The sequence below is a fragment of the Carcharhinus amblyrhynchos genome, chromosome 18 (genome assembly GCF_965287045.1).
Source record: "Carcharhinus amblyrhynchos chromosome 18, sCarAmb.v2.hapA, whole genome shotgun sequence".
Taxonomy (NCBI): domain Eukaryota; kingdom Metazoa; phylum Chordata; class Chondrichthyes; order Carcharhiniformes; family Carcharhinidae; genus Carcharhinus; species Carcharhinus amblyrhynchos.
In genome coordinates, this window is record NC_137341.1 from 12704568 (window position 1) to 12722635 (window position 18068).

An 18068-nucleotide genomic window follows, 5' to 3' on the forward strand; every position below is an offset into this window, starting at 1 on the left:
GGAAGGTGTGTTAATAATGTGGCCAAACAGGTTGAGTATCAATCTGCAAATCCTTCAAAATGTGCCGATAGAAGGCAGTAATGGCAAGAGAGTTCCTCATCAGCATTGAAGAAAACCAGGGGCCGCTGACATCACTGTTCAAGTTTCAGGACTAGAGTATTCATAATACTGCATGTTACCTCACTAAGTGAGACTCTACAGGGGATTGGTTGGCTGGACAGCCATTGTGGATCAGATTAGTGCCAGCAGTATAAGATTTGATCCCTGTTCCGGCTGGGGCAGATTCGGGGCCTGCCTTCATGAAGAGATAGGAAGAATATTGACAACGATAGTCGATTATTACCCAGTAAATCTGAGTCTGAATTTAAGAATGAAATAATCGTCAGCTCCATAGCTTCTTAAACAGAATTAAGTTACCAAATCCCTTTTTTGGTCCCTTCAAATTTCTGTAATTTCCACAAATTCCTAACAGAATACACCGCCTCTATCAAGCTGACAGATAAAAAGGGGTTTAAGACAAGCAATGTCAATGATGTTCAGGATTGCTGGGTACAATTTCCATTTATAAATGAATGAGAATTGCTTGTTGCCATCTCATGGGTTCTGACAGTTGGAGTGGTACTGAGAACAGGTGAATCTGAGCATTACTGAGCGGGAATCTAACTGACAAGCAACTAAGAACTAAATCTTGTCAACTGCTGATTTGGAGACAAAACATTCTTGATGTATAAAATACCAAACCACTTCAATTAGATGAATTTTGAAATACTCAAGTCTTTAACTAAACATTAGATGAAAATGGAGCCCTGAGACAGTTTGGATAAAACTGCTTTTCTTATGAGGAAAGGACTTTATTGATTGGAATTTAGAAGAATGGGAGGTGCTCTCATTGAAACATCTTGAATTCTAAAGGGCTTAACAGGGTAATTGCTAAGAGGATGATTCCCCTCGTGTGAGTGTTTAGGACCATAGAATCATAGAACCCTACAGTGCAGAAAGAGGCCCTTCAGCCCATCGAGTCTGCGCCGAACACAATCCCACCCAGGCCCTACCCCCATATCCCTACATATTATACCCACTAATCCTCTAACCTACGCATCCCAGGACACTAAGGGGCAATTTCTTAGCATGGCCAATCAACCTAACCCGCACGTTTTTGGACCGTGGGAGGAAACTGGAGCACCCAGAGGAAACCCACGCAGACACGAGGAGAATGTACAAACTCCACACACACAGTGACCCAAGCTGGGAATCTAACTCAGGTCCCTGGAGCTGTGAAGCAGCAGTGCTAACCGCTGTGCTACCGTGCTGCCCACCAGAGGGCATCGCCTCCGAGTAAAGGGGTGCCAACTTAAGACTGAGATGAAGATGAATTTTTTTTGAGGGTTTGGGAGACTTTGGAACTCCTTGCCACAGAGAGCTGTGGGGGCAGAGTCCTTGTGTATATTTAAGGCTGAGATAGATAGAATTTTGATCAATAAGGGAATTGAGAATTGTGGGGAAAGGGCAGCAAAGTGGACAAAAGGAATGTTGCATTAGCCATGATCCTATTGAGTAACAGAGCTGGCAGGAGGGGTTGATTGGCCTATCCTGTTCCTATTTCTTATCGTCTTGTTTTCCAAGTACTTTTTTTCTGAAATGATAGTGAAAACTCCTTCCCTTTATCCATTCATATGTTTTTTAATCATTCTTGGGATGCATTTTATGTCTTCCGCTATGAATTACTTGTTAAAAATCTGCCATTTCCTTGTTTCCCATTAATTCCCCAGTCTTATCCTCTCTCTTCTCTCTCTTCCTTTTTATGCACTTGTATGCCAGATGTATATTTTCATATTCTAATATTGCCCACTTGAACAGCCATAGTCCATGTGTTGTGGCAACATCCTGATAGGAGTGGCTTCCAGGATTTTGACACAGCGACAGTAAAGGAATGGCAATCTGGTTTCAAGTCAGGATGGTGTGTGACGTGGTGGGGAACTTGCAGGTGGTATTCCCATGATCTGCTGCCTTTGCACTTATAGGTGGTAGTGGTCGTAGGTTTGGAAGGTGTTGGCAAAACAGCCTTAATGAGTTGCTGCAGTGCATCGTGTAGAATTGGACACACTGCTGCTACTGTGTTGGTGATGGAGGGAGTGAACATTGAAGGTGGCAGATGGGGTGTCAGTCAAGCAGGCTGTTTTGTCCTGGTTGGTGCCAGGTTTCTTGAGAGTTGATGAAGTGACATTCATCCAAGCAAGTGGAGAGTATTCCATCACACACCTGACTTGAACATTGTTGACGATGGACAGATTTTGGAAAGTCAAAGGGAGAGTTACACTCGATGGAATCCCCAGCCTGTGACCTGCTCTTATAACCACAGTATCTATATAGCTGAGCTTGTTCAGTTTCCTGTCACTTGTAATTCCCATGGTGTTGATAGTGGGGAATTCAATGATGGTAATGTCATTGAATGTTATTTGCTGTATATTCAAATGTAGTATCAAACCTCTTGTATTTGAAGTTAAAAACTGTTGATTGTAGATTCCTGCTTGGTTTAGCTGGATTAAAAAGTGAGTATTACAAAAATATATTTTTGTTTTTCTCTCCATAGCCAAGTCTCAGTATATGAAGGTGATAAGAGAGATTGTCGGAAGTTTTGCACTACTGGTATTGACGGCGCAATGACAATTTGGGATTTGAAGGTGAAGTCACATTTATTTTGGGAATTTTTCAATAAGTTCCAACCACACAAGGAATATTTATAAATAGGTTATCATTAAGACTTTCACCTTATTGTGTGTATTGTATAAAACTCTATATAGTTGCAGCTGATGTTGAAGCCATTAAACAGTTCAAATGCTGTGTTACCAGTTTCTTCAGAATTGTATGGACTGATTTGAGAAAGGGTGCTTTGGCTGCCAATATGATACATGCACAGTTGTACTGTTTTACCCTGTGGCATCATAGCCTGCAGCTTTTCCTGCACTGCAACCATGGCTACACTCCCCAGATTTAACTTAGTGGTGATCTGATTACGGATTGCTTTCGTTCCCCCCCAACCTCTGTTTGGCAATGTAGAACATGAATAAAGAAATGGCCATAGTGCGTCATAATTTAAAATAGACAAACTTATCAGAGTGTATTTCAATCACTTAATTAATTTTGAGGCAAAAAAAAAGATTTTGACAGATTATCGAGAACAGGCGGGAAAGGCGAACGGAGTTGGGGGACTATATGAGTACAAAGAAAGCAGGGGAGAGAGAGATCAGTGTGGTAGTAATGGAAGATTGAATATTAATATTTAACGTACAAACCAGCACCAATGCTGGAGTGAACTCCACACAAGTGGTTTTTGAAGATGGGTTTTGCAAACAGTCTCTGACCAATAATGTTACTGGTTTACTGCACATGGATGGACCAGTATCAGAGGCCATCTCATATTGGCAGGAGGCATTACTTCAGGAATGTCAGGTATTAACTGTAATCTTGTCACTGCTGCTGACCTTCAGAACAGGCTGCTGTGGAATATTTTACGTGACCTGACGGGTGAGCATGACCCACAGCATGGTACAATGGTTAGCACTTCATCTTTGCCACCTTACAATCAGGATTCCTGCAACAAGTGTGGAATGTACAGTCTGCAAATTTTGGGCTCAGTTTTTCCCCTCAAACATTTTTGCCTGCTGCTACCTTGCACTTATTTAGAGTTTTTAATTTCCTTTCAGTCTCTGGAATCCTCGATCCAAGGTGTACGCATCATGTGAACAGGAATCCTTGTGCTCTAGCATGACAAAACACGATGAGAAGGAAGAGCTCCCCCTGCCCTCCCAGCAGCAGCTGACCAGAGGCTGGCGAGAAAATTCTCAAAGAAAAACAAGGAAAGGCACTGAAAAATACTGAAATCAATGCTCCACCGCTTTTATCGTTCTGGGAATTGTTTTTTGTTTTGTTTTTAAAGGAATTGGTTTGAAGTGGGTTCTCTTTTTTTCCTTTTTTCTTAGCTAAAGCTGCCTTCAAAGCAGTTTCTACGGCATTCTGAGGGACATACCCTAAGAAAGGGTAATAATGTACACTAATTTAAGGGGACTTTTGTGTAGTGTGTCTGCTAGAAAATAAACACTACAAAACTTGGCTGTTAATGGTAATGCCTCTTTATTGCCCATTAAATTGCCGAAAGAGCAATCTAACAAAGCTTCATGCTTATTTCCAGATTCTGATGTAAGTATATGAAAGGAAATGAGGACTGTAGGGTCAGTGTTAAAAGTGATTAATTGCAAGGTGTTTCTTCAACTTTTTGTCTTTAACAGTGGTATTGTCACTGGACCATTAATCTAGAGACCCAGGTTAGTGCTGTAGGGATGTGGAATCAAATCGCATCATGGCAGCTGGCAGGATTTGAATTTGGTTAATTTTTTTTAATGATTGGAAATATAAAGAAATTTTCAGTAATGGTGACCATGAAACAGTCACAGAATTGTAAAAACCCATCTGGTTCATTAATGCCCTTTAGGAAGGCAAATCTGCCATCCTTACCTGGTCTGGCTAACATGCATCTGCAGATTGTCAGCAATGTGGTTGACCACCAACTGCTGTCTGAAATTATCTAGCAAGCCACTCAGTTCAACGGCATTTAGGGATGGGCAACAACTATTGGCCTTGCCAGTGACACCCACGTCCTATGAAAGAATTTTTAAGTCTCTTATAACCCACTATTGGTTAACTAACCTGTTTAGAGTTTAGCTGCTAAACATGAAATGGTAATGACAGATATCTCCTGTTTTTTTTCCACTCTTGGCCATTTCCAAGGGCCACATTGCTGTGGGTCTGAAGTCTTGTAGGCCAAACTAGGTAAGAATGGTAGATTTCCTTCCTTAAAGGATATTATGAAAGGGTATTATTGTAAAAACCCATCAAGTGATGGCACATGGTTAGTATTGCTGCCTCAACGTCAGGGACCACAATTCAATTCTGGCCTCGGGTGACTGTCTGCGTGGAGTGTGCACTTTCCCCTTGTCTACATGGGTTTTGTCCGGGTGCTTGGGTTTCCTCCCACAGTCCAAAGATGTGCAGGTTAGGTGGATTGGCCATAGTAAATGTGTGAGTTGTTAAGGGGTTAGGGTGGAGAGCTCTTTCGGAGAGTTGGTGCAGACTCTGCATAGGGATTCTATGGTTCTCGTTCACTAATTAATGATAGTTGTCATGGGTCACCATTACTGAGACTATTTTATGTTCCAAATTTTAAAATTGAATCTGAGTTCCACTAGCTTTGTGGTGGGATTTGACCTTCTGTCCCCAGAGCATTAGCCCTTCTGTATTACTAGGTCAATGATATTAACACAACCGTTATGCCGCTCATAAGTCCAGTGACACATTCAGCAATTCAATATCTAAGATTGCAAATCTATACAGGACTGTACGTGAGTATTCTGGTTTACTAATGGGATTGAAGAGGTGGACCCATCACTGGGGCGTAGTAGCCTTCCACGAAGCTTCAGATTCCGTGGAACCAGTGCATGAAGGCGTAGCATAACCCTGACTTTAAAAAACAGTGGGAAGTTTTCCATGTTGGTAAGCTGCTTGCTATTAGAAGGCTAAAATCCAGCAGGAGCCTTCACAAGCTTGGGATTTCCTAAGCCAGTTGCCAACAACTGCATAAGCTTTGAACTTGCAAAAGTCTTTACAGGCTAAGGCATATGCATTCCATGTTAGGCAAACAAATGATTTTTCTATAGCTGATTTAGAAAATTCACGTATATTGATGGGTTTCACTTTTGTCACACTGGATTGGTCAAAGCAAAATAAAGCCTGTTTGGAGAATTCATGGTGGCAATGAGGGTATATTCCCGAAGAGATTTAGCATTTTCAATCAGGCTAAATCACATAGAGTTACCATTTACCCTGCTTTTCTCCCTGCCCTTGAATGATTGAAGTGTCGATCAAAACGATTTTCTGTTTTGAGACACTGAGGGGGAGCAGTCATTCCCCAGCCTTCCAGCAGTTTATTACATAAATACTCCGCTATAAGGTTCACCTGCTTTAATACTTGAAGCAGATTTGATGCATCTTATTCAAAATAACAAAGTATTATATTTTTGTAAAGCCAATTGAATTGAAGTGCATTTTAGAGGTGTGTAATTTGTGACTTTGTGGTTTTCCATAAATTAATTGTATGTAATCTTTATAAACTTCTAGAACATAGAATCCTACAGTGCAGAAACAGGCCCTTCTGCCCATTGAGGGCTGCACCATCCACAATTCCACCCAGGCCCTATCCCCATATCCCTACACTTTTACCCTTAAATCCCTCTAACCCAGGACACTAAGGGGCAATTTTAGCAGGGCCAATCAACCTAACCCGCACATCTTTGGACTGTGGGAGGAAACCAGGGGAAACCCACACAGACATGAGAAGAATGTGCAAACTCCACACAGACAATGACCTGAGCCGGGAATAGAACCCAGGTCCCTGGAGCTGTGAACGTTGTAGCTTCACAAGCTCAAGATTAGTTCTTTTTGAGATATCCATGTAATGGATGAAAAAGCGCAGAACTTTTCATCTTGCACTCAACAGGACAAACATAATACCAAATTTCAAAGATCACAACGATTTAAACTACGGCAGAAAAGGGAGCTGAGATACATTGTGTCCCATCGATTGTCAGATTCAATCAGCCAGATGTGTTTCCTGCGGTTGTTTGTAAATGGCAGAGCACAGACCATGCTCAACCAGCCCTTGCTTGCGAAACACAAAGCAAAATGTCTGCTGTTAGGTATCGTTCTGCGATTGGGCAGCACTTGCTCAGCAATCCAGAATGTGCTGACAGCCACACTAAGCCAATTTAAGGTAATCGGTCAAGCTTGTTAAGTGGCTCATTCAAACATAGGTAACCATTTTCTGCAAACAAGTGGAAGTCTGGTGTCTTCTTTGAATGACCTGAGAGTTTAGGTAGCCTATAGTTTCCCACTGTTTTCTTCTTGGCAATGCCTCGCCCAATCAGAGTCAACTTATCAACCAAGCAATCAGCATTCTTTTCTCCTGTGATATAAATTATTGAGACTGTTTGAAATTTGGCATTGTTGTATTGAGTGCAGGATGAAAAGCTTTGGCAGTATGTCTCTTCAGCAATGTGAAAAGGAGTAGCTGTGTTTCACCCATCCTGATGTGCCTCCAAAGTTATTCATTCCTTTTGGCCATGTATCATGTTTTATCTTGTATTGCAAAAGATTGAGGAAATGCTATGATATTCTGTGGTAAGATTACATCACGGTCTGGCTGTGTTTGGAGACTGATATAACTCTCTTCGTAGCATTCTCTAATCGCGTTTGCAAGATATAGAAATGTTCTGTGTCGTCAGTCAGCATTAACTCTGTGTCGATTTGGTTAGCAACAGTGGCCATGCTATGAATCTGATCGGATAAGTCAACCTAAAGAAATTCAAACAATGGTAACACAACTTGCATACAGGTTTCTGAACAACAAGGAAATCTAGGGTTATGTGGGGCAGGTAGGAAAGCGGAAGTAAGGCCACAATCAGATCATCCATGTTCCTATTGAGTGGTGGAGCAGACTTGAGGGGCAAAGTGGCCCACTCAGTCTTTTATGATCTACTGGTAAAGGATGGTTAAGTGTGAATCATAGTGCTGGTAAGAATGATGCTGCTTTTTAAATGATTGTACCACTCCCAGCACTCCTCACCGAGTAGGGATATTTGGCCTGTGCATTTCAACGTTGAGCAACTGTAATATACAGTTCAGTTAGGAAACTCCAAGGATTGACCAGTTCTGATCCAGAGAGTTTCTTTTTACAAATGTTCAAAGCTTCTCATCAGTTAGTTATGATTAATGAGTATGGAAAAGGTTTTTTGAGCATTAATATCCTAATTAAGAGCAGTCTTTCTAGAAGTTATTCCAGTGCATTATTTTTAAAATCATGTTTGTCCTTTGTTGGAGTAGGACAAGTTAACTTTTAAGACGGATAGCTACAGTTATTCATGCAGAGATTGATCAACACTTGGATTGGATTTTGAAGCTGTGATGGAAGTGAGAATCTTGCCATTATGTAAGAAATTATTAAATGAGCAGTCTCAGTTGCTACACATGGATGAAAGAAGCAGGCTATATAGAGTGCCTGATGCCTAAGTATTTTGTGAATTGGAGCATGCTTTACTTTTCATTAGCAGTCTGTTCTCCCTTGTGTCACAACAACTTTCAACTTTGTGACTCATATTCGATCATCTTTATGAAATCAAAATGTATAATTCAAGAAGAAATTGAAGGGAAAATTCAGTTCTGGATGAAGTGGTTGAACGTGATGCAACTTTATCTTGTTTAAGTAAATTCAGTGTGATCCTGCAAATATGAAGTTGATTAATATAAATTTTTATATACACAAGATAGAGGAGAGAAACTTACTCTGCAGAGTTAGCTCATGGCCCGAAATCTATAATTAACATTGGAACAGTTGCAGCAAAATGAAATGGGGAATGTTAACATTGGGATTGATAAGTGTCAACTGAAGAGTGTCCACAACAGTCTGATTTGTGGACACGAACCTGTTTGCCTCATCGTGTCCATCGTTGTTAATAGAGGCAACAAAGTCATGGATTCAGCAGCAAATGAGCCGAGGTTCGGCAGAGTTTGGCAGTATTACAGAGGTGGAGGTAAGTGGTCTTGAGGTTGGTGAGGGCATGGGCTCAATAGCTTAGGTCAAGGTCAAATAGGATGTCCAGGTTGCAGACAGTGGGGTGTCACAGTGATTAACACTGCTGCCTTACAGCACCAGGAACCCAGGTTCAGTTCCGGCCTTGGGTAACTGTGTGGAGTTTGCACATTCTGTGTGTTTCCTCCCACAGTCCAAAGATGTTCAGGTCAGGTGGATTGACCATGATAAATTGCCCCTTTGTGTCAGGGGAATTAGCAAGGTAAATATGTGGCATTATGGGGATAAAGCCTGAGTGGGATTGTTGGTGCAGGCTGGATTGGCCAATGATGCTCTGTAGGAATTCTATGATGATCTATGAATTGCCAGGGAGTCAGCAACTAGGAATTGTATTTGTGGTAGCGACTAAAGTCAGTGACTTCATTCTTTCCGATTTTGGAGGAAATTTCTGTTCATCCTATTCTAGATGTCAAGCAAGTAGCATGAAGAATCAGAGGCAGTGAAGTATTGGAAATGGGTAATGAGGTAGAGCTTGGTGGAATCAGTGTATATGCAGAACCTGATACTGTTTTCAGATGACTTCACTGAAAGGCAGATGTAAGAAATAGAAAGGGGCCATGAGTGGATTCAAATAAAAAGCTTGCATTCATCTCAGATTCTGCAAGGTTATCGAAATATGAAAGTTAGTAATTGCAGCACTGTATGAGAGCCATGGTTTATTTTTATGCCATGTTTAAAAAAAAGATATAAACTGGAGTTGCTCAAGTGTCAGGACTGAACTCACAGATGTTGATGCAGAAAAAAGCCAATCAGAAGAACTATGTATGAATAAAGACCGGAAGCCAAAGTGAAAGATATTCACAAAAGCTTAGAAACTGGAAGTAAATGGGTAATTAGAGAAAGGGTCAGTCACTAAAGAATGAAGAAGGCAATTTTATAACAGAGGACAAACAAATACTGTCGTTTGTAATATAAATGATCTGGTGGAAAATATAGGTAGTCTGATTAAATTTGTGGATGAGATAAAAAATTAGAGTTGCAGATAGTGACAAGGATTGTCAAAGGATATGGGTAGGATGTAGATATATTAAACTCCATCTCCATGGCACTTGGAATTTATCCAGACAAATGTGAGGTGATGCATTTTGAAAGACCAAATTCAGATGTGGATTATACAGTAAATGGTAGAAACCTTAGGAGCATTGACATGCAGAGGGATCTGGGCGTACAGGTCCACGAATTCTTGACAGTTACAACACAGGTGGATAAAGTGATCAAAGAGGCACACAGCTTGCTTTCTTTCATCGGCTGGCGCAACAAGTATAAATGTTAGCAAGTTATGTTAGCTTACAGCTGTATAAAACTTTAGGCCTTATTTGGAATATTGCATGCAGTTCTGGTCACCACATTACAAGAATGATGTGGATGCTTTAGAGAGGGTGCAAAGAAGGTTTACTAGGATGTTGCCTGGTCTGGAGGATTTTAGATTTGAGGAGAGGATGAATAAACTCGGATTGTTTTCACTGGAAAGATGGAGGCTGAGGGGCGACCTGATAGAAGCCTACAAAATTGAGAGAGGCATAGATAGGGTGGAGGCTTTTTCCCAAGTGGAAGGCTCAACTACTTAAGGGCACAGGTTTAAGGTGAAAGATAGTAAGTTTAGGTGAGATGTGCTGGGAAAGTTCTTCACACAAGATGGTGGCTGCCTGGAATGTGCTGATGGGAGGTGTGGTGGAAGCAGGCACAGTGTTCCAGGTGTAACTTAATAGACACATGAACAGAAGGCAAATAGAAGGATAAAAACTGCGTATTTGTGCAAGTTTGGTGGACTGAAGGGCCTGTTCCTTGCTGTGTTTTTCTTTGTTCTAAAAGCAAAATGCTGAGAAAAGTAGTCAGCAGATTAGGAACATCTGTGGAGAGAGTAAAAGAGAATGAATGTTTCAGATCAGTGTTTTTTTCATCAGATCTCAGTTTGGATGAAAGGACATTGATCTGAAATGTTAACTGTATATCTACACACATGTCTGACTTGCTGCAATGTTTATATAAATGAATGATGGAGCTGTTTAACAATATTTTGCCTCTATTTAGAGAGGGACGTGAAAGAGCTGCAGAAGTACCATAGAGGGAGATTGTTGAACAGCAAAGGATAAATATGTTAAAAGGTGATCTGAAATAGGCTATGATGCTTAATGATGTTGCCATGCCTCAATGGTCTGTATTCCGGAATACTGCATTCTGGAGGCAAAGGTACCAACTAAGTTCCCAAATTAATTTGAAAACAAATTGTGCCAGTGCATTCGAAGTTATCAAATGTTACACCTCTCTTCAAAAAGGATCATCCAAGTAGTGAAGTTAGATGTTAGCGATAAGTGGTAACATATAAACACGTAAAGTTGAGAAGTTTGGTCAGATGTCTAGGGAAAAGACTTCCTTCTGGCTTAGAGGTTAATGTCAAAGGGTTATGAGAGCATAAGACGTAGGTTGTATGGCCTCCTCCTATTGAGGTTACTCTGGCTAAACATCTACATCTACTCCACTTACCTGTTCTATTTCCATACCCCTCGCTTCTATTCATGGAAACCTACAGTGCAGAAGGAGGCCATTCGGCCCATTGAGGCTGCACTGACAACAATCCCACCCATGCTCTACCCACATAACCTCACATATTGCCCCTGATACTAAGAGGCAACTTAGTATTATCAATCCAACTAATCTGCACATGTTTGGACTGTGGGAGGAAACCAGAGCACCTGGAGGAAATCCTTGCAGACACGGGGAGATATGCAAACTTCACATAGTCACCCAAGGCAACTATTAAAATCTATCAATCTTCGTCTTGCATATATTCATCAGCTTGAGTATCTGCAGTCCTTCAGGCTAGAGAATTCCAAAGATTCACAACCCTCTGCATAGACAAATTTTTCTTTGATACATTAGAGTATTGTTTTTATTGAACAGACATGAACAGTGGAGCTGCAAAGGGGTTTGGCTGGCCAGCTAGTGCTTGGATATAAAAGGTGATTAAAAAGCTCACAGCATGTTTGCCCCCGTCTTGTTGGGTCTGGAATGCAAAGTTTGTTTTAGTTGTATAAAGTCGTGGTCAAACCCACCTGGAGTACTGCATTCAGTGTCCAGAACCTCACTCGGGAGATACAATGGCTATGGAAAGGGTAGGTTCACTAGAATTTTATACCAAGTTAGGAAAGGTTAAATTATAAGGTCATGTTGCAAAAGCTTGACTTGCATTCCTTTTAGTTGAGAAAATTGAGTGGTGAGCTAATGACAGTGTTTAAAATACTCAAAGATATTTGATGAAGCAGATGTAGAACTGTCTGTTTCCCTGATGGGCAAATGCAGAAACAAGTGGCACCATTTTAACATTAAGACTGGGCGGTGGTGATCTAAATAAACATTTTCACAAGAGACAGAATCTGAAGCTGTCTTGCCCTAAGGCTGTAGATGCTGAGAGTCAATTGAAATTTTCAAGATTGAGATCAACAGTTATTTGTTGAGGGTATGAATCATAGAATCCCTACAGAAAGGAGGGAGGCCATTTGGTCCATCAAGCCTGCATCAACAACCATCCCACCCAGGCCCTATCCCCATAACTCCATTTACCCCCTGACACTAAGGGGCAATTTTAGCATGGCCAATTCACCTAACCTGTCCATTGGAGTGTGGGAGGAAACCCCATGCAGACACTGTGCAAGCTCCACACAGACACTGACCCAAGGCCAGAATCGATCCCGGGTCCCTGGCGCTGTGAAGCAGCAAGTGCTTGCCACTGCGTCACCTGATCAGTGGATACAAATCAAAGATAGGTAAATGGATATGAAGTACAGATAACCCACAATCTCGTGGCATGAACAAACTTGAGCTAAATGGCCTCCTGTGTTACCACCTAAGCAATGGCAGTAACCTTCAGGATGGCATTTGGTCATGAGTCCCATTAAGGGTTCACCAAAGAGAAGAAAATTCTCATGCTGGTGAAGCTCTAATTCTCCGCATCTTCATCCTAAAATACTTTAAAAATTATGGATTCGAAATAAAAACAAATTAATTCAGTCTTGTTTTAAGTTGTATCTCATTGTGTTGAACCATCTTGGCAGCAGTTTATATAGTTCAATTCTGCTGCTGTTATATAGGGAACATTTGGTCCTTAATTTTCACAGACTTGAGATTTTTCCAACTCAGGAATTTGGTGCAATTACTGAAACAGACGGTAAATTAACTTACAGGCAGATTATATACAGCTATTTATAAAAACTGCTTTTCCTGTCCAGGCTTTTTTATATATGTTCTCTGCTGCAATGATAGTTTCAATTATGTAGATGTGAAATACAAAAAATGACAAATCCTGATGTCACTTTTTATTAATTTATCCACTTTGATTTTCCCTGAACCAATTTCCCCATTTGTGTAATATGCAACTGGATGCAAACACTAAGTGTGTACAAAACCTGCCTCCAAAGCCCCAGACAAGTGGGATTTGACTTCCTCAAAGCTTCTATGGGCTAGTGATTTACAAACTTTCCACTTTTTAAAACTTTCATATTAGTTTTAGTTTATTTACAAATAGTCTTACATTAACACTGCAATGAAGTTACTATGATAATTCCCTAGTCGCCACACTTCCAGTTTCTATTCAGGTGCACTGAGCGAGAATTTAGCCTGGCCATTGCACCTAATCAGCATAGCTTTTGAGGGAGGAAACCCATGCAGACATGGGAAGAACATGCAGACTCTGCACAGACAGAGGCCCAAGCTGGGAATCAAACCCAGGTCCCTGGCACTGTGAGGCAGCAGTGTTGACCACTGTAGTAGATGAAGAATCATAATTTGAAATTTAATCTGAATTTCTTTTCTCAGAAGCTCCTTGATTTTTCTGCTGCTTTCTGCTCTTCAGACCTGCCACAATGAAGCGCCATCTTGGACAACCCCAGATGTGGTTGTATGGGTAGGCAGTGTGAGGAACGCACTCATCCCACAAAACTAAAAAAGAAATACACTGCTTACGCTGGCTGGAAAGTCAGTAAAATTGCACATCCACCACCAAAACGTAATTGTTTCAGCTGGCCTTTGAAATGACTTTTATGATGAAATCTAAATCATTGCATTATTGGAAGCCTTTGAACTCATTCCCAGGTACAAATTATATTCATATCTCCAAAGCATTCAACTTCTTGATGGTGAATTTAACTTGTGCTATTTTAGAACGTCATTCAATAACATGGCTATCGTATGTGTGGAGAAAATAAAGAATTCCTATCATGGGCCAATAATATTCAAGAACCTTTTCCAGAGGTGATTAATGAGTATGTCCATTGCTACATCTCTCAAAAGGCAAATCTTGTATTTTCTCTCAAACTCCAAATATGTGATCTTTGAAAGAATTCTTGTTGAACATTGCACCCATGCAAAGCTTTGTAAAGATGTTGTGCCACATGAAGTTTTTATTCCCAGCTTTTAAATGCAACCTTTAAAAACTCAGCAGGGTTACTGTTCCTTTAATACTCTGTTCAGGAGGAACAGCGATGGGGACGAGGAACTTTAATTTAATGTGGATTGCTGTATTTAACTCTCATTTTCTCATTCCCCTTGAACTGATCATTCATCGGATGTATTCTGAAGACCTCGGCGGCCAAATGTTTGTGCAATCTGAACTGTAAAATAAATTTGGCACTGTTCTGAGATGGAGGAAACACGCCCATGACATTCCTGAAGAATAACTAAGAGTAACATGAAACATGTGGCTGTGTTTCGACAGAGGGATGGGATCCAGAGGGTGTAGGCAGGTTTCAAAACTCAGTAGAATGCTACTGTACTGAACCTTGACCACAGTCTCAGCAACTAATTATTCAAAGGTAGCTACAGCTCCAAATGATTAAACTCTTTGCTGGATTTTTGAAAAGAATTCTTCCCCATAACTGCAAGACAAGTGGGTCTTTTATTCATAACTTGAATATTATTAAATAAAGTTTGAATTGTTTTAACAGCTCAGTTTTTAAATTGAGAGAACACTCGAGGAGTTTTAGCTTAGTGATTTAAAAAAAGGTAATACAGGTTTATGCTGCCCCATCTCTGTCGTAGTGTGGGGCTGTTTTCATTGCTGCATTTTTCATTACTGCTCGCCTAGCCACCTAAAACATCACCCAATTTCTGAGCCGTGGACATCCTGCTATCCATGTCTACGTGGGTTTCCTCCCACTGTCTGAGGATGTGCAGGTTAGGTGGATTGGCCATGCTAAATTGCCCCTTGGTGTCTAAAGATGTTTTGGTTAGGGGGAATAAGTGGGGTAAATGTGCGGGGTTACTGGGATAGTGTGGGCGATGGGCTTGGGTATGATGCTCTGTCAGAGAGTCAGTGCAGATTTGATGGGCCAAGTGGCTGCCTTCTGCACTATAAGGATTCTATGAATCCTGCCCAAAACAGGGTCTACTTCAGGTCTTTAGATCAGTACCCCACTCCTTTTGTAACAAAGCACCAGAAGTATGCAGTATTGGGAAATCACATCATTGGTTGGTCAACATGCATTGCTGATTTGACCCCAGTGGGTACCATTTTGGAGCTCTGTGCTCCAGCTGTGGTCCCTGTTAATCCCATGAATTTGGAGATGTTGAGCAGCAAGAAGCACCCGCCTGACAGAGTTAGCAACTCCTTACAGCTTACTTGTTCGTTCATTTCATTTTTTTTCTGGCGGCTGCTGCTACAATTCTACAAAATGCTTAATACTTTCTTTCAACTTTTAACAGCCCAGAAAGAGTAGTTTGGCATGTGTTGGAAGGCCTTATTAATGAATACAGAACTTCTTCACAAACAAGTTGGCATTAATGCACTAGCAGGCATTCCTTTTGGAATACAGGATGACTGGAGCACTGCAAGCAGAGCAGTGTAATCCCCTTGAAGGGGAATGTGTGGGGGTTGGAGAAGAGGTGTCAGCAGAAGGAACAATTCTAGCTGAATCTCAGTGCGGAACAATACACGAGATATCTGTGCTTCAGTAAGGGCACTGTCACTGAACTCTCACCCATTACAGTCACAACGCATATAAGATGATCAGAGCATTAGATAAGGTGGACAGTGTGAACCTTTTTCCTAGGATGGAAATGGCAAGCACAAGGGGACATAACTTGAAATTGAGGGGTGATAGATATAGGACAGATGTCAGAGGTAGGCTCTTTACTCAGAGAGTAGTAAGAGTGTGGAATGCCCTGCCTGCAACTGTAGTGAATTTGCCAACATTAAGGGCTTTTAGATGGTCATTGGATAAACATATGGATGATATTGGAATAGTGTAGGTTAGATGGGCTTTAGATTGGTTTCACAGGTTGGCGCAACATCGAGGGCCAAAGAACCTGTACTGTGCTGTAATGTTCTATGTTCAACTGCAACCTTGGAGCAAGGCAAGGATTGCGTTGTCAGTGGCTGTGAAGATAACCCTAGTAATAAACCAGTATGGGTTAAATTCTTACTCTGGGGTCAGGATCCCAATAGCTGGAATGTTTCTGGGTTCTTACCCCGCACTCTGTCAGTGTCAGCCACTAATTGGCTCAAAGCCGAGTTCAATGCCCAAGTAGGGGCATCAAGCACGGGCTAGAGGTAAGCACAGAGGGATTCAAAGGCAAATGGGCACCCATGAATGAGTTTGCAATTCTCTTTAGAAAGGGATAAACAGGGAATATAGAGGGACAGTGATTGTTTGTCTCCCCCCCCAAACCCCTAGGAGATCCAGACCGCTGAGGGGACAAAGGTGGTCACCAAGTACACCAGCTCCAAGTAAAACTGTACAGTGCACAGGGAAACACACCCTTTGAAAATCTAACCACGTCACTAAGGTCCCAGAAGCCAGGGTCGCCCTCTGAGTGCATGATTTGTAGAGCCCACCCTCATTGCAACTCAACCCCAGAGGTGCCAACTGCAATTAAATTGAATTTGGGAGCTTTCATCACATGACTTGCCCCAGTCGCCACATCCATCTCTGTGACGCACACTGCCCTCCTGAACCAACTGGATGATGCTTGAAATGCCAGTCAAACGGCCTCCACGCACCCCCGCCCCCATTCACAAACTTTTTACATCTAGCATGGTGCCTGTAGTTAGCACTGCTGCCTCACAGCACCAGCGACCTTGATTCGATTCCTGGCTTGGGTCACCATCTGTGCAGAGTCTGCACGTTCTCCCTGTGTTGGCATGGGTTTCCTCCCACATGCTAAAAGGCGTGCTGTTTAGGTGCATTGACCTGCACAGGTGCCAGACTGTGGTGACTAGAGGAGTTTCACAGTAACTTCAATGCATGTTAATGTAAGCCTTACTTGTGACTAATAAATAAATAAACTTTAAGGGGAAATATTGAAAGGAAATGAAAATAAAACCCACCTTTTTATTGTCCTTATGAATTTTCTGCAGGATTGCACTGAGCAGTGTGCTGGGGTCTGATCCTCAAGTTGCTGGAGACTCCAGGCCAGCCTGGGTGGATTGGCAATCCTACCCCCCATGGGCAAGTTCAGAGCTAGGTCTAATAAAAGCAAAATACTGCAGATGGCAGAAATCTGAAATAAAATCAAGTGCTGCAAAATAAACTCAGCAGGTCTCTCTCCACAAGAACGGCTGAGTTTTTCCAGCATTTTCTACTTTTTTTGTTCAGCCTGGCGTGTCTGGCTCCTTTCAGGTTGGAAATAGTTACAATGATTCTGTTAGCCACCCACTGTTGTATAAAGGAGTCACTGACACTCTACATTCAAACAGAGCCATCTACCTTGTATTCTCCTGAGGCAGTGTCCAGCAGGCAGAACAGGGATTTGAACGCATTGCGGGCTTCCCCATGGTGCTATTGACTGCAAGCACAGTGCTTCGCTGGCGCCACTTATCAACACTATCCTAGAGCAAAGCTCAAAGAGGTTCCATTTACCCCCCCACCCGCCCCGGTATCCAGCCGATGTGTGACTTTCTGCAGGGAATCACGATGGTCTTTGTCAAGTATGCTTTCATTCTGCCTCAATCCATTGTGCCAACTGCATCTGAGCCACCACTGTGAACCAGAGAGTGGATGTTGGTTGACTGTGGGTATCCTTGGATCAGGTGGCTGACAATTCCTGCAGTGTGCATAAAATGAAAAAAATGTTGATACATGCAGTGTGAAAGAACAGCCCATTGACATGTAGAAATGTTCTACCCATTGCTTCCCCTGGAGGAATCCTACATTATTTTTTATTCATTCCTGGGACATGAGTGTTGTTGGCTGTCCAGCATTTATTGCCCAACGCATTCAACGCCTTTGTTCAGAGAGCAGTTAAGAGTCAACCATATTGCTGTGGTTCTGGAGGCACATGTAAGCCACACCAAATAAGGACGGCAGATTTGCTTCCCTGAAGTAGATTAGTGAACCAACAATTGACAAGGATTTCACGCTCTTCAGTAGATTCTTAA

General features: G+C 41.8%; 1 protein-coding gene across 1 annotated transcript in view; it reads left to right on the forward strand.

Moving 5' to 3' along the window:
- LOC145354851 (actin-related protein 2/3 complex subunit 1A) overlaps window positions 1–4110 on the forward strand; it is a 54129-nt gene extending 50019 nt beyond the window's left edge. The window contains exons 9-10 of the mRNA XM_080206390.1: window positions 2591–2681; window positions 3705–4110. Of these exons, the coding sequence (XP_080062516.1) occupies window positions 2591–2681; window positions 3705–3743 (130 nt within the window). The 3' untranslated portion in view covers window positions 3744–4110. The remainder of the gene's footprint in view (window positions 1–2590; window positions 2682–3704) is intronic.
- The last annotated feature ends 13958 nt before the right edge of the window (window positions 4111–18068 follow it).